General features: G+C 35.6%; 2 protein-coding genes across 6 annotated transcripts; one reads left to right on the forward strand and one right to left on the reverse strand.

Moving 5' to 3' along the window:
* Positions 1-8,140: 8,140 nt before the first annotated feature.
* Positions 8,141-12,274, forward strand: LOC109219757 (acyl-protein thioesterase 2-like). 4 transcript variants are annotated; one of them, XM_019384232.1, is made up of 10 exons: positions 8,146-8,197; positions 8,525-8,628; positions 9,157-9,271; positions 10,036-10,072; positions 10,198-10,267; positions 10,344-10,448; positions 10,727-10,877; positions 11,142-11,224; positions 11,699-11,792; positions 11,888-12,274. In XM_019384232.1, exons 2-10 carry the CDS (start codon positions 8,598-8,600, stop codon positions 11,970-11,972), a joined length of 771 nt encoding a protein of 256 aa, XP_019239777.1. In that variant the 5' UTR covers positions 8,146-8,197; positions 8,525-8,597; the 3' UTR covers positions 11,973-12,274. The 4 variants fall into 4 exon arrangements, with proteins under 4 accessions (XP_019239778.1, XP_019239777.1, XP_019239776.1 ...); XM_019384231.1 differs by lacking the exon at positions 8,146-8,197 and adding an exon at positions 8,204-8,418; XM_019384233.1 differs by lacking the exon at positions 8,525-8,628 and having other exon boundaries at positions 8,141-8,197.
* Positions 12,275-12,691: 417 nt separating this feature from the next.
* On the reverse strand, positions 12,692-16,419 carry LOC109219758 (monothiol glutaredoxin-S15, mitochondrial-like). 2 transcript variants are annotated; one of them, XM_019384234.1, is made up of 7 exons: positions 16,314-16,419; positions 15,543-15,649; positions 14,916-15,050; positions 14,661-14,760; positions 14,445-14,511; positions 12,990-13,068; positions 12,692-12,916 (listed from the first exon to the last, which is right to left on the reverse strand). In XM_019384234.1, the coding sequence occupies exons 2-7, from the start codon at positions 15,612-15,614 to the stop codon at positions 12,857-12,859; spliced, it is 513 nt and encodes a 170-aa protein (XP_019239779.1). In that variant the 5' UTR covers positions 15,615-15,649; positions 16,314-16,419; the 3' UTR covers positions 12,692-12,856. The 2 variants fall into 2 exon arrangements, with proteins under 2 accessions (XP_019239779.1, XP_019239780.1); XM_019384235.1 differs by lacking the exon at positions 16,314-16,419 and adding an exon at positions 16,235-16,298.
* Between the last annotated feature and the right edge of the window lie 92 nt (positions 16,420-16,511).

The raw sequence follows: 16,511 nt of genomic DNA on the forward strand, positions 1-16,511 counted from the left end.
AGTGCGTGATTTCAAATTAAGCAAATAATTCAACATGAGAACTCTATGGTTCTCAACAGTACCAACATATAATCTAAGCATGATTTCTAACTTGATTTGCTACTCAATTCACATGGAGAATATAAGGATAACAACAAGATTATTCAACTATGCAGTTTCATGGAATTGACTAAATCACAATTCACACGGTGCACGCCCACGCCAGTCACCTAGCATGTGCGGCACCTCAAGACCAATCACATAACACGTAATTCGGGGTTTCATACCCTTAGTACCAAATTTAGAAGTGTTACTTACCTCGAACAAGCCAAATCCGATATCGAGCAAGTCAAATGATGCTCCAATAATGCCATCCTGCGTGTACCGACCTCCGAACCGCTCGAAACTAGCCAAAAGCAACTCAAATACATCAAATAATGTCTAAGAAAACAATTCTAAATGATAAAGGTCGAATCCTCAATTCAAAAGCCCAAAATCGACCGAAAAGTCAAACCCGGGCGCGCGCCTCGGAACTCGATAAAACTTATAAAATCCGACAGCTCATTCAATTACGAGTCCAACCATACTAGTTTCACTAAAATACGATCCGAATCCATGTTCAAAACTTAAAAAACTCACTCCTTGAAACTTTAGGCTAAAACCCTCAATTTTTTTTTACAGTTCATAATCCAAATTCCAAAATCGAAGATAGATTCATGAAATATGATCAAAACCAAATAAAGAACACTTACCCCAATCCACGTGGTGAAAATCACTTCAAAAATCACCCCAATCCAATCCCCAAATCTGAAAATATAACCCAAACCTTAATTTATAGGTTCTCCCCAGCGTTTTTTCATTTGCGAACCAAATTTTCGCTTCTGCGGACACGCACATGCGGCCCGATCTTCATTTCTACAAACAAACCAAACTCAGCAACCATCGCTTCTGCGGAACACCACTTTGCACCTGCGCACCCACAAGTGTGGCTCTGCCATCGCACCGACGTCATACCTCACCCCGATGACCCAAGGCACCGCTTTTGCGCTTCCGCAGGTGCAACCTATTTCTCGCATCTGCGAAGCCCTGCTCCCAGTTCCACTTCTGCTCCTGCGACTCTTTTGCCGCTTTTGCAGCTCTGCACCTGCGCCCATAACTCCGCAGGTGCGGTCACACCAGAACCAGCAACCCCAGCAATTTGCAACAAGCGACAAAATAATCCAAACCTCGTCTGAAGCTCCCCCAAGCCCCTCGGGACCCTGTCCAAATATACCAACAAGTTCCATGACATAACACGGACCTACTCTAGGTCTCAAATCACACGTAAAAACTTCGAAACGACGAATCGTACCTCAAATCAAACTTAATGAATTTTTGAACCTTCAACTACCAAAACTCGCGCCGAAACATATCAAATCAACTCAAAATGAAATCTAATTTTGCACACAAGTCCCAAATGACATAACTAAGCTATTCCAAGTCCCAGAACCACAATCCGAGTCCAATATCATCAAAGTCAACTCCCGGTCAAACTTATGAATTTTTCAAACCTTCAATTTTCAACTTTTACCAATTCGGCCGAAACCTTCTAGGAATATCTAAATGCAAATTTGTCCATATGTCCCACTCTAAAATCACCATCTGGACCTAACAAAACCATCAAAATTCCGTTCCGGGATCAAATTTAAAAAAGTCAAACTTGGTCAACTCTTGCAACTTAAAGCTTCAATCATGAAATTCATTCTTCCAACTCGATTCCTAATAACCTTAAAACCAAAACCGACGATTCAAACAAGTCATAATACATCATACGGAACTACTCGTGCCGCCAAACTACCGAGCGAAGTGCAAAAGCTCAAAACGATCAGTTGGGTCATTACCGAAAGGGTGTTAAATTGTGTGGGGTAGCCACTTTTTAATGTGGCATTTAATTTTTATCCAATATTTTTAATGCTGAGCAAAAATAGCCACAACTCTACTAAAATTAATACGAAAAGATGCTTTTACCCTTTTCTCATGAGTGTTGTGTAAGTATTAAGGACTTGGTGTCCTTAATATTATATAGCACTCATGAAATTAAGGACATAATGTCCTAAAGTTTAACAACAGAAGGTGCAAATACATGGCAAATTGTCCTTAATATTTACATAGCACTCATGAAGTTAAGGACACCATATCCTTAGGGGTCGTTTGGTAGCCGGTTAGGGGGAAAGTTATTCATGTATTATGGGTAACATAACTTATACCATGTTTGGTAGTCTTTAGTTATTTTGTACAAAATTCAGCATAACTAATACCATGTTTGGTTGGCATATTACAATTCTACATAAATAATACATGTATAAGTTATACGTCAATCAGTGTATTATTTTATGCGGGGGAGAAGATGGAATAACTAATACATGTATTAGTAATACATGGATAAAATACTGAAATGACAAATTTACCCCTATCAATTTACCACAAATCATTGTCATTTTCTCCAGAAAACTTTTCACTGTCGTTTCCTCCAGCAAATAACAATTTTGTGCTATGATGTTTCTGAATTACTGAATACAGTGTATAATAATATAGCAAACAATTCAACCAAAACCCAAGACAGAATTATATACACTACAATTAGTGTGGCCTTTTTTTTTTGAATTTCACGTGCATTACTCAAGGACTAATATATGCATAACTAATCCCCGCATTACTTATTCCTGCATAACTAATACATGTATAACTAATACCTGCATAACTAATACCTGCATAACTAATACCTGCATAACTAATACATGTATAACTAATACCTGCATAACTCTAACCGAAAACCAAACGACCCCTTAATATTTACACAAACTCATGAAGTTAAGGACACCATGTCCCTAACATTTACACTGCACATATGAAGTTAAGGACATGATGTCCTAAAGTTTAAATCAGAAGGTGCTAGTTTAGGGCGCTTTGTACTTAATATTTACACATCAGTCATGAAGTTAAGGACACCATGTCTAGCATAGGAGTATTTTCGCCTGGCAGGTAAAAGTTTATTAAAGCACTAGCTAAAAAATAAATACATTTTAAACAATGGCTTAAGAGTAAATACAGATCTAATTAGTGGCTAACCATGCACTTCCCCTTGAATGTGGAAGTTAATTTAATTCAAATGCTTAAATTGAATAGGTTCAAGTCAATAAGCGCAATCGCTCAACTGGTTTAAAGTTGGATTAGTTACCTCCTATAGCAAAGGTTGATACCTAATTTATTTTCAATAAATATCCTTTTAAAAAATTATATTCCATAGTTACCTTTTGATTTTTTATAGTCAAATATCTATTTATGGTTACCTCATACCCTTAAGCCATAAAATAAACTTTTGTATTATTTTTCTCTCTCATATCCCCTCAAATTTCTTCTATCTCCTACCCCATATCTATTCTCCCTCATACCGCCGCCCTCAGCCTCCCAATCTCATTCAGAGTCGAATTTCAATCTCGCTGGAGAAGGAGAAGAAGTCGTGATATTTCTCCCTCGGGTCTAGTATTCTTATTTGCTAAAAGAGTACACAAAGTCGACACAGCCAAACAAAAGACAGTGAAATTATCGCCATTTACAGATAATTGCTCTTGAAGAAGCAATGGAAGAAGGAAAGATTTTGACACATATTTTCTCGTTGTAATGGAACTTGTATTTTCTGTTAATATATTTCAATGTATCTCGCTGTATTTCATTGTATTCATTGTCTTTTTTTCATTGTATTTCAGTGTATCCCGTTGTATTCTATATATTTTATTATATTCACCGTCTCGCTATATTCCATGAATGTATTCATATGTTTTATTTAATTAATATAATTTATGTATTCAGATGTATTATATAATTTCTCTGAAGATTGCTACGTTTTTTAGGTATTTTTCTGTTGAGAATCTTTTTTATAACTGAAAATACAAATTTTGTGTGTTATAATTAAGTTTGTTGAGTTATATTAGGAGTCTATTATGTTAATTGATTCACTTTCCGTTTATAAACAGTGTAATCCCTTGTTTCACGCCGTGAATACAGTCGAATACAATAATCTATCCAGCTTTAATCCCATGTTTCACGTCATGAATACAGTCGAATATAAAAATTTGTCTAGCTGCAATCCCCTGTTTCACGACTAGAAATGCGATTGTATTCATGAATATAGTAGCTTAAATACATCGAATACACTCTAAAAAATTTGAAAAATAGCTATAGGAAGTAATATAGTAAATGATAGCTACAACTAGCTAATAACCACTAAACCATAGTGGTTTCTGAAAGTTTCTCTTGAAGAATTAGTTACCTCCTATAGCAAAGGTTGATACCTAATTTATTTTAAATAAATATCCTTTTAAAATATTATATTCCATAGTTATCTTTTGATTTTTTATAGTCAAATATCTATTTATAGTTACCTCCTACCCTTAAGTCATAAAATAAACTTTGTATTATTTTTCTCTCTCATATCCCCTCAAATTTCTTCTATCTCCTACCCCACATCTATTCTCCATCGTACCGCCGCCCTCAGCCTCCCAATCTCATTCACAGTCGAATTTCAATCTCGCTGGAGAAGGAAAAGAAGTCGTGATATTTCTCCCTCAGGTCTAATATTCTTATTTGCTAAAAGAGTACACAAAGTCGACACAGCCAAACAAAAGACAGTGAAACTGTCGCCATTTACAGACAATTGCTCTTGAAAAAGCAATGGAAGAAGGAAATATTTTGACATATATTTTCTCGTTGTAATGGAACTTGTATTTTTTGTTAATATATTTCAATGTATCTCGCTATATTTCATTGTATTCATTGTCTTTTTTTCATTGTATTTCAATGTATCCCGATGTATTCTATGTATTTCATTATATTCACCGTCTCGCTATATTCCATGAATGTATTCATATGTTTTATTTAATTAATATAATTTATGTATTCAGATATATTATATAATTTCTCTGAAGATTGCTATATTTTTGAGGTATTTTTCGGTTGAGAATCTTTTTTATAACTGAAAATACAAAATTTGTGTGTTATAATTGAGTTTGTTGAGTTATATTAGGAGTCTATTATGTTAATTGATTCACTTTCCGTTTAAAAACAATGTAATCCCCTGTTTCACGCCGTGAATACAGTCGAATACAATAATCTGTCCAGCTTTAATCCCATGTTTCACGTCATGAATACAGTCGAATACACTCGAATATAAAAATCTGTCTAGCTGTAATCCCCTGTTTCACGCCTAGAAATGCTACTGTATTCATGAATACAGTAGCTTAAATACATCGAATACACTCTAAAAAATCTGAAAATATAGCTATAAGAAGTAATATAGTAAATGATAGCTACAACTAGCTAATAACCACTAAAACATAGTGGTTTGTGAAAGTTTCTCCACCTTATTTCATTATTTGTGTAGAGAAGTTGAACTTCATAGAGTTTTAGTGGGATATGACTTTTGTATTTTCTCGTCCAACTTAAAGTAAGGATTCCCTAACATAAGTCCACGATTCCATCATAATGGGCCCAGGGGACAAGACTAAGCGGCGCGCATAATGGGCCGAGGAATCCATCTCCTATATATTACAGCATTTGAACAAAACAAATTTTTTAAAATAATATCTTTCAATAATAAAATTTCAAGTAATTAAGTTGATTTACATATTGGATGTGTCAGTCTTACCTATATAATAAAATTTTGATGATTCATTTCATAAACAAAGGAATAGTACAGTGTTGAAGAAAAATGGATGAGATATTTAAATAGAAGAGAATGTAAAGGTTCTAGGAGTATTTCTTTTTTCCTTTTTTACGACAACGGTGTTCATGTTAGCTAACCGACACCTTGACTAATCTATAACATAACTTACTACAACCCATAAATATGTGTTTTAGGAAATGCTCAAGAAGATGGGTTATCACTATAGTCAGAGGCGGACCTATGTATATATTAGAGGAGTCATCGAATTCTGTTAATGTCGACAAAAGTACTTCGAACATATATATATTGAAAATGGTTATATATTTTACTTGAAACCTTTTTATGTGATAAGAATGTATCGCCAAGACTTAAGTGTAAGTTTTATCGAGTGGTGATTCGACCGGTTATGCTGTATAGGGCTGAGTGTTGGCCAGTCAGAACTCCCACGTGCAGAAGATGAAAGTAGCAGAGATGAGAATGTTGAGATGGATGTGCGGGTGTACCAGGAGAGATAGGATTAAGAATGAAGCTATCCGGGATAGAGTGGGAGTAGCCTCCATGGAGGACAAGATGCGGAAGTAGAGGCTGAGATGGTTCAGACATGTTAAGAGAAGAAGCATTGATGCTCCTGTCAGGAGGTGCGAGAGGTTGGCCATGGAGAGTTTTAGAAGAGGTCGAGGTAGGCCTAAGAAGTAATGGGGACAGGTGATTAGACAGGACATAGCGCTGCTTCAGCTCACTGAGGACATGACCCTTGATAGGAGGGTGTGGAGGTTTAGGATTAAGGTAGAAGGTTAGTGGGTAGTTTTTAGTTGTTCCTCGATAGCCTTAGTAGCATGCATGTCCTCTCATATTCTTAGATTTTTATCACGTTATGTGGTTTTGTTCGTCGTAAGTATTGTATTCTCGTTATTATTTGGCACTACTTAGCCTTTATCTCTCCCTTTTTTTTTTCGCTTCCTTCTTTTTTCTCCTTTCTTGCTTTCCTTTTCTTTTTCTTGCCTTCCTGAGCCGAGGGTCTATTGAAAACAACATCTCTACCTGCATTAGGTAGGGGTAAGGTCTGCGTACAGACTACCCTCCCCAGACCCCACCTGTTGGGATCATGCTGGGGTTGTTGTTGTTGTGTTGAAACCTTTACGATCAAAAGTTCGATGGGGGCATTGTTTGAATATTCCGCTTACGTACCTTCGCCACCTTCAAATCCTGGGCCCGTCAGCTGCAATTTGAACTTAAGACCTTCAAATTGTTACTTTTTTGTTTGAATTTAAACTCAAATGAAATGTTGTGTTCACCAATACTAAGAAGCAGAGGTAGAGTGAAGACAGATGAGAAATTCGGTCATGCAATGAACTTATGAAAGGTTCAACTTTGTGGTTATGGGGAGTCCCTTATGGACAGGGGCGGAGAGAGTGTAGAATATACGGGTTCGATCGAATTCAGTAATTTTGGTTTAAATTTTGGCTCCGCCTCTATTTATGAATTGGTACAAAACGAACGAAAAACTTAATGATGAACTTTTAGACTCTTAGGAGTAGAAAAGGACTTAGAGCCACTAATAATTATAGGTGGCAAATCCAGAACGCTTTTTTTGAAGATAAAAAGTTCATTTACTTTTCTCAAATGTTGTCCCAACATTTCCAGGTTGGTGGCCATATCTATACCCGTATCTCTACACCCTAATTTATTACTATATCATACGGTAAAAGAATTTTTTGAACGTCCCAAAAACTTTAACATTATTATTATTATTGTTGTTGTTTTACTATTTCTAAAATGTATATGTGTGTCTACATATAAAAATTAACATTTTGAATTATATATAAATGGGGCGGATGTACCAGATAAGGTAGGAGTTCAACCAAATTTAGTAGCTTTGTCCAACCTTATATATATATGAAATGTTTAATATTTAATATATTTAGTAAAAAATTTATGTTATATATATAACATAAAATTTTTACTAAATATATTAAATATTAAACATTTCATACATAAAGTTTAAATTCTAAATCTGCTTTTGCATATAATACGAGACAATCGCAGTATATATAGTGGCGAAATCAAAGAAATCAATAAGAATATTCAAAATTTAAACACCCTTTGCTAGGGAGTTATACAAGGGTGTCCAAAGTTTATATTTTAATCAATAACACGTAATATTTTTACCCTATATACAATATAATTTTAGGACGTATGATGTTTAATTGACCACCCGAGTATATATATGTATTTATAGCTGGTGAAAATAGCAATATGGGATTTGTGCTAGCTTCTTCAAGTGCTTGATTATTCCTATTATTGTTGGAGACATAACAATTTCACAATGATGATAAATTGGAAAATTAAAATTTCACTTTTTTAAGTTAATGGGCATCCATCAATCAACAATAATACATAAATAAATGATTGATAGATATTTTTTTTTAATACCAAATTGGTAGTAGTGTTATTCTTTCTTGTTTTCAGTAATATTCTTAGCTGTGGGTTGCTTTATTTAAGGCCGTGCCCAAACAGGTATAGATTCTCTTTAAACGCTGCAATTGTATAGCTCTCTGCTTCTTGACTTGAGGGGAAAAAATGGACGGATAAATTTTTGTGCTCTGTTTTGATTCTTTCTCTTTTCCTCTGTTCAAAAGATTGCTTGCTTTTTCCTTTGCCTTTTGCCACTCCTTTTCATGGATGCCCTTTATTTCTTTATCAGTTTCTAGGCACAATGTGTAGCTGGTTCACACATAGTTAAGTTTTTTTCTATTTTCTGCATATTCACATGCCTTATTCTATTTTGGACCTACTCTTTTGGGTATAAATAGGGATTACTGGCTTGGCTTGTCTTCATTGCAGTACCATTTCTCACTTCACTGGTGAAGCTGGTCTTTGGGTTGGGGGTGTGTGCTAAAGTTGCATTTCAGATATCATGAGTTATTTAAACCCTTCAACTGGCTCTGGTTAGTTGCAATGTACAAGCTTTTCATTTCTTTTTGATTCTTGATCTTGATATCCACCTAGTTTTATCATTGAGGGTGGTTCCCCCATTCTTTGAAAATGTTATAATTAGCTTATGTACTTATTCAAATGTTATAAATGGAGCGATATGGACATTGAGGATTCATATAGTCGACCCCACTTTGTTGTTGTAGTAGTAGCTAGTAGCATAGGGGTTGCTGGTTCGGCCGAACCCAGTAACTTTGGTCCGAACTATGTATTTGTCTTAAAAATTCATTGAATATGTATAAATCGGTAACTTTGAACCCAGTAACATAAAAGAAGTAGAATCTTGAACCCACGAACTTTAACTTTTAGCTCCGCCTCTGGCTAGTAGTAATTGTTGTTGTAGCCTATGTGCTTATGGCAATAGATTCAGTAGAGCCAATTTGACATTGCAATAGCTACAATTTCTGTTAGTATTTGCTAAATCTCTTTCTTACTTGAAGCATTTGCTAGTGGAGTAATAACTTAGTGAAACAACATTGCAGGAAGTAGAACTTCTAGAATGACATTTGAATTTGGGAGGACATATGTAGTGAGGCCCAAGGGAAAACACCAGGCTACAATAGTCTGGCTGCATGGCCTTGGTGATAATGGCTCCAGGTAAATTCCATTTTCCTTTTAATCCAGAACTCTATGGTTAACATTTATTGAATTGTTAATTTCTTGTGCTTAGATATGCCAGCTTTTGTTTCTGTAGTTTGACATAAAAAGCAGTTTAACATTGATAAGCCATCAGTAATCAGAATACGCATAATCCGAGCTATTGTTGCAACCTTTGTGCTTTTCCGATTCTCCAAATTTTTAGTGTCACTTTAAGCAATTTTGAATTTATAATCATAAATCACACAGACAACATTGATATTAGTACTTTGTGGGCGAGATACATTATTCTGTTAGTATGGAGAAAAAGAAAGATTTTTGCATACTGTTGTCTTCGTATCTAGTTCCCCGTATCAAATCTTTGATATCCTCTATAAGGGAGCTTGTTATTATTTTTGTTTTTGTGTTGTCTTTTTTCTTTCTCCTTCCTGGAATGAGACTCAACAGTGACTGGATAATAAGGTGTTCATGTTTAATCGACTGTTCTTATTATGAGACTCAACGTAATAATGTGTTATCTTTTCGTTTACTTTTCGGAGCAACTACTTCATTAACGTGGTCATATATGGTGGATATTCAACATATTAAGTAAGAAAGTTTAATCGATCGTTCATATCCTGAAACTCAGTTGAGCAAATGGAACATATATATCAAAGCTTCTTCATTGATGCAGGACCTTTCATGTTTCTCTTATTTTATATGTTATGTTTTTTCACCCTGAGATATTCTGAATCCATTAGCTGATTGATTTTTGCTTTCTGCAGTTGGTCCCAACTTTTGGAAAGCCTACCCCTTCCCAATGTAAGCAGTGAGCTCATAACTCCTTAAATTTTGCTCTTTATGGTTACATTTATATAACTCTATCTAAATTATACATATCCTTCTTTACCCTAAATCATTGTTTATGAAATTTTATAACCTTGCAGATCAAATGGATATGTCCAACAGCGCCAACTCGTCCTGTAGCTATACTTGGTGGATTTCCTTGCACTGCATGTAAGAATGAACCCCAAATGTATCGACATGTTAACTTTCATAACTGTCATTAAAGGACCGTTGTATGTTATTCCAGGGTTTGATGTGGGAGAACTTTCTGATGACGGTCCTGATGATCTTGAAGGGTTAGATGCTTCAGTTGCACATATTGCGAACCTATTGTCAACTGAACCTGCTGATGGTAATTAAGTTTTATATTATCCTTCATTGTGAGCTTAGTTTTTCTCCTTGCGAAGCTTAATTCTTTTCTAAGGTCTGGAGTGGCAGAGTTGCTTTGCAAGAATTTCTTCGATGTTTTATTAGTATTAGAATGAAATGGGCCACATAGAGTGGAATCGATATGGGGGTTAACCTCAACTAGATTAAGATTTATGTCTAGTTGATTGGTCTTTCTTTAGTGTTATTCTGTTAGGTCTGTGTTATACATTTGATTAACAAATTTAAAACTATGTGGTACAGTTAAACTTGGAATTGGAGGCTTCAGCATGGGTGCAGCCACTGCACTCTACTCGGCAACTTGCTTTGCACAAGGAAAATATGGAAATGGAAACCCTTATCCGGTCATCTTAAAGGCTATCATAGGTCTAAGCGGCTGGCTTCCAGGTTCAAGGTGTGATTGCATATCATATCTGAGAAATAATACAATCTTCACTAAATTTTTGGACAAATTATGTCGTTGAATTGTGCAAGATATTAGTCTTACATATTAGCTTCCTAGTTCTCTAAAGCTTCTGTTATTGAAAAGCTATCAAAAGGCAGGTACTGAAAAAGTTAAAAAAAGATTACTTATATGGTTATTTTTGAGTTTTTTTTTAATCTATACTTCTTCTTAGACAACAAATATACATAGGAGTTAACGACTAGAATTGTGCAGGAACGTGAGGAACAAGATTGAAGGATCACTTGAGGCTGCAAGACGTGCTGCATCTTTACCTATTCTACTCTGTCATGGAATGTGTATGTACCTTGCAAACATTTGTTTTATAACCTTTTAGCTGTTTCAGCGCATGGTGTATCCGTCTGAGTCCTCAAGGGTCCTTAGTCCTTACCTCTGATCTGAAATACAGAGTTGTCAAAATGTACCTCAACCTTTTTATTACTCCACAACCACACATGAACAAAAATTATGAGGAAAGATGCTAAATTGCTATTATATGAGAGTATACAGTACTGTTTTGAAGAATATAACAAAATTCTGGAGCAGTAAACCGGACTAGTACGATTAGGCTTATTTTTTCAATTCTTAGTTCATTCTGCTTATTTACCTACTCGGTACTAATGTGCTTCTTGAACTTCTCTTGTGAATTATCTTGACCTTGTTCCAAGGAGGGGCTCTTGTGTTTACTGCGCACAAACTCTAGACTATTAGTAACGTACTGAAGTTTGCAGGATCTGCATAACCATTAAGACCCTTCTGTTTGTTATTTATAGGCGATGAAGTAGTCCCTTACATATATGGAGAGAGGTCTACTCATGTCTTGAGCTCAGCTGGATACCGGAATCTTGCATTCAAAAAATATGATGGGTATCCTTCATTTTCCTTTTTCTTTCTTTGCAAAACTGTAGTACTCATGGTTTAAGGGAAGTAATGTTTTCTTAAATTACCATCTTTTTCTGCAGGCTTGGTCATTACACAGTGCCAAAGGAAATGGATGAGGTCTGTAATTGGTTAAGTGCAAGACTTGAACTTGAGGGTTGCCGATGATAAACGCAGTCAAGAGTTTCATGATTGAAGTATTGAGTGAGTGAGGGAAAATGCATGAAGAAGCAATAATATGGGAGTACACACAGTTTTTATGTAGTTAATTATATGCGTTTGGTGAATTCTAGGACCTTAGACTTCCAGTTTTGACTCGATAATGTGCTGCAAAATAAAGTTTTGGATGTGTTTCTTTTTTCATCACTTGTAGACACCACCTGGATATTCTTTTTTCCAATTCCTCTCATAATTTTGGAGTCATTGTACCATGATGTATCAATATTAATGGATATTATGCCTATTGTGTATTCTCTCTCTCTCTCTCTCTCTCTCTCTCTCACACACACACACCAACAACAAACCCAGTGTATCCCACAAATAGGGGGTCTTGGGAGAGTATTATGTACGCAGCCTTACCCCAACCTTATGCAAATAGAGAGGTTGTTTCCGGTAGACCCTCGACTCCAAGCAAGCATGCAAATCACAACCTTATAGAGACACACACATGTTTAGCTAAAAGCATCATCTATAATGATTTTCTAAATCCCAGTAGTCTCATCCACAATTCTCAAGCCATTCTCTCTGGTAAACTAAAGCAATTTCATCGTCCATTTCTAGTGAGTTTGCAAAGTTTGGTGTAAGCTCCAACTTTTGCAAGTTATAGGAATACTACTTTCAAGCAAAAAACATTTAACTGGAACAATTTAAACAAGCAGAGACAAAAGTGTGAAGAATGTATATTCTTCATCGTTTCCACAAAAATATGACAAATGGAATCAAGTGCATATTTTATTACAGCTCCCAAGCCAAAAGAATACAAACTTAGCGCTTGAAGTATTACAACAGTTCACACATAGGTAAAACTATTCTATTCTATGCAGTAATATATCTCATTCTGCTTTCCCCTGGCTGGCCGCGATAGTTTTCAGCTTTTCCTTGAGTTCACCGCTCTGCATGCAAAAAATTATTGAACATGTTTCTTTTACTCAGCCTAACTAGATTCACATAAACAAGTGAAATTACCTGGTGCATATTCAGGATGATATCCGATCCACCAATAAACTCCCCGTTGATGAAGATTTGTGGAAATGTGGGCCAGTGGCTGCAATATTTACAGAGATTATGAGTTCTTGAGCAAGCATCTAGATAAGTTGCACCTTCTGAAGTGTAACCACTTGTCTTAGCGCAACTACTTTGGATTAAATACAGATCTCACAATCTATTAACCTCACAATCATTGCATAAACAATACTCTGCAAAATTACTAGTTTAAAATTGATTTAACAGATACATCTCCTCAAGATAGAGGCTAGATATTCCTACTTTTCAAATTCAAGTCCTAATACACATGCATCACTTTGACCAACTAAGAGAAGAACTTAGAAGAAGTCAGAACTCAGATGAAGAGAACTGATGATTACAGCTGATTATCATAAGTTCAAAGAGCTCCATTTACAACTTAATTTGGTTTGTCATCATGCAAGTAATTACCAAGGGAAAACTAAAGGAAACAATAAGTAATTGAGAGGGCTCCTTTTCCATATCAGCAGCCTTAAAGTCTAGGTTCTTTGAAGATGAAAGAATGAACATGTAAGCATGAACAAGAAACTTCTCTGTGAAATATCACTATCCCAATTCAAAGGATAATTCCATTCTTATGCATGAAGCCATGAACTATATTGCAGCCTTGTTAAACATGTCACAGAAAATAAAGTCCAGAAAAAGAATCAAGAACACGTGACACTGTTCATCTAAGAGGCTCCACATATCATGGTAATGTTAGGAATCCTTTATGCACATAATAGATGCTACAGAAAGAAAGTAATAGAGGTGGTCCGGGAAGGTGATAGAGACAGCACATAGCTTGAAAAATAGATGTACAAGATTTTTGTTTTGGTGTAATCAAAATGATGTTCTATAGTACAAAGGATTGTGTTGATCTTTTGAGCTCTATAGAGATATACTACTTGTAAAGCTTTGTAGCACCCACTTGGTGCTCTTTAAAGTACACTATATAAAAAGACACATGTTAAAGCTACTGAATGTAGATATACAACCTACATATGTCTCAAGTAACTATAGAGGCACAGAGTCATCCCCAAGATTATGTAAATGTTGGCACTCCCCAGCTAAAAGAATCAATTGTATCTTCATTTTGTCACAAGAAAAAACATGAGCTGCCTCAACCACAAACCTCCATCAGGGGAGGTCATCAAAAGTCATCTGACCTTATGGACAAACTATTAATCTCATTTACAGAGTTTACTACGATATAACATGGTAGCTGATATCCCAGCTCAGCAGAGTTTCTCACAAGGATGTGCGTCACTGTTAAACGATATTACACCAGATCACAGAAGAGGAAGAAAGATAGCCACCTAACATGTAGATTGGTATCCATCCCTTGAAAAAAATTGCAATTACAAATTCATCAATATACAAATTTCACAACCGTAGACCATCTAGCGTCAAACGTAACTGAAGGCTTTTACAGCATTCTTAAGCTCAGGATCTTCTAAGATATTTCTGGCACTTATAGGAACGCCTGCAAAGACCACATCAATAGGTAAGAAGATGAATACTTTGTAAGGCATGGACCTCTACCACAAACGTATGCCTTGCAAGTCAATAAGATACAAAAAGAGACAACAAAACCAGAAGAGCATTCCCCCTTCAGAGACTGCTTGGACTTACTATATTCTTTTAGCACTCTGACAGCCAATGAGCTGAATCCACATCGAGGAAGCTCTGGCACACCTTTCATGTATATCATCACAGGATTTTCCTTGACATCCTACAGTAGAAGGATGACAGAATAACTAAATCTAAAAACTTAAAAGAACAGCTTATAAGCCAAAAGGGTAACACCATCTCTATATTCAAAGATTGAATACAACAGAGCTTTTACTAGCCAACAAGCAGAAAATGTACAGATAGTGAGAAAAATACCTGCTCAACAATGTTCTCTAGGGAAAGACCTGAACTCCCAAGCTTACTAGTAGGTCTAAAATCTTCATGAGTGTCAGGATCACTAGGCACAGTACTTGAATACCAAATTTCACCCTGATTGATAGATCTGGATGTCTATTACACAAATGGAACAACTGTTAAGAATAATACTTTAAAACCAGATATATAAGAAAGAGCCTGAAAAAAAATCCACTTTTGTCTTATCCCGTCTACAGGCTAAACTCTTTAGTATCGAAATCGAGCATATGCCCCAAAATTTCATGAGTAAATGCCCGATGGCAACATCTAGCAGCTGGGATTCAAGCAAATATTTTTCTTTTTGGGTGATAAGGGACTCTAGCAAAAGTTTATAGTTTATAATAGAAACTTTACAGATGCAACATGTACCCCAGATTGTATTCAGCTAGTAAGAGATAAACGAAAGTGTCTATGGAGCACAGAGCAATGGGGTGCACAAAGTTAAGACGAAAGAGAAAAGGTAAGGAACTCCACATATTAAGCTCAAATTTCAATTTTGCATGTCAGACAAATCAATAGAAAAAAGGCTTTAGTTGACACATTGTTAACAGTAAGCGAGAGAAGGAAGATAGTAGCATCTATTCTCACAATAGCAGATGAACGAGCAAGAGGATAGGATGCAAAACGCTTCAACAGCATTTGAGATAATGATCTCGCCATAATATCAGAACCAAAGCTTGCTCAAACTCTTTCAGCTGCAGAATATGAAATAAGAAAAATTACAAATCAGTTCTTAGTGCTTCACACGCTCAAAAACCTAGTGAAAAACCTGAAGTACAATGCATACTACCGCCTCATGAGACCAATGAAAGCTAAACTATCCAAATTTTGTTCAGCTAGAGACTAATTTAAAATAGTACTGGTATGAATAGGGTCCACAGGATTGAGGCATTTTTGTATTTGCAAAGACTAATACTATAAAAATGGTATTATCAAAGACATCCCATCTCTAGGGCCCAAGAATCATATTAAAGCATAACAAAAAGTTCAATGTAATATCTGATCCGAGATTCTTTAATCTAGAAAAATGCTTTAATTTCAAATTTGGGTAGAAATACAATATTATATCAACACCAAATTCGTAGAGGCAATTCGTCGAACACCTATAAGCAGAGGAAAGTGAGCCAAATTCACATACCCACTTCAGCAAACAATAAAAAGGTCGGATTTTGATTTTCAGCCAATAAAGCCAATTCACAGTTCAGAAAGAATCTAAGAGAGCATTCAAAATTGAAACAAAAAATTGGAAGGAAAAAAAACATGAAGCAATTGCTACTGACCACTGGCGCCTTTAGAAATCAGACAAGGAAATGATAACAAAATAGAGAAGTGCGAATACGAATAGACGGGAAAAATTACCAGTCGAAGAAGAGAAGATTACAGTTAACTGGGGTTAGGCTTCTTACTTTTGTACTTCTAAACCCCTCTTCAGTTTTTTATTGTAACTTGTAAGTATTTCGACGAGAGGGTGACAAGGGCCGAAAAAACATGTATTACCAATTCTACCCTTGAAGTGTTCCACTCTCTTTTTTTTTTTTTTTAAAAAAAAAAATAAAA

Source organism: Nicotiana attenuata, unplaced genomic scaffold (genome assembly GCF_001879085.1).
Source record: "Nicotiana attenuata strain UT unplaced genomic scaffold, NIATTr2, whole genome shotgun sequence".
In the NCBI taxonomy this organism is placed as follows: Eukaryota; Viridiplantae; Streptophyta; class Magnoliopsida; order Solanales; family Solanaceae; genus Nicotiana; species Nicotiana attenuata.

Coding starts and splice junctions, on each gene's coding strand:
- LOC109219757 (XM_019384232.1), top strand. CDS start 8,598: ATGAGTTATTTAAACCCTTCAACTGGCTCTG. Junction 10,268..10,343: donor TGGATTTCCTTGCACTGCAT/GTAAGAATGAAC, acceptor ATGTTATTCCAG/GGTTTGATGTGGGAGAACTT. Junction 11,793..11,887: donor GCATTCAAAAAATATGATGG/GTATCCTTCATT, acceptor CTTTTTCTGCAG/GCTTGGTCATTACACAGTGC.
- LOC109219758 (XM_019384234.1), bottom strand. CDS start 15,614: ATGGCGAGATCATTATCTCAAATGCTGTTGAAGCGTTTTGCATCCTAT. Junction 15,051..15,542: donor TTGCTCGTTCATCTGCTATT/GTGAGAATAGAT, acceptor TTTGTGTAATAG/ACATCCAGATCTATCAATCA. Junction 13,069..14,444: donor AATGCTGTAAAAGCCTTCAG/TTACGTTTGACG, acceptor TAAATATTGCAG/CCACTGGCCCACATTTCCAC.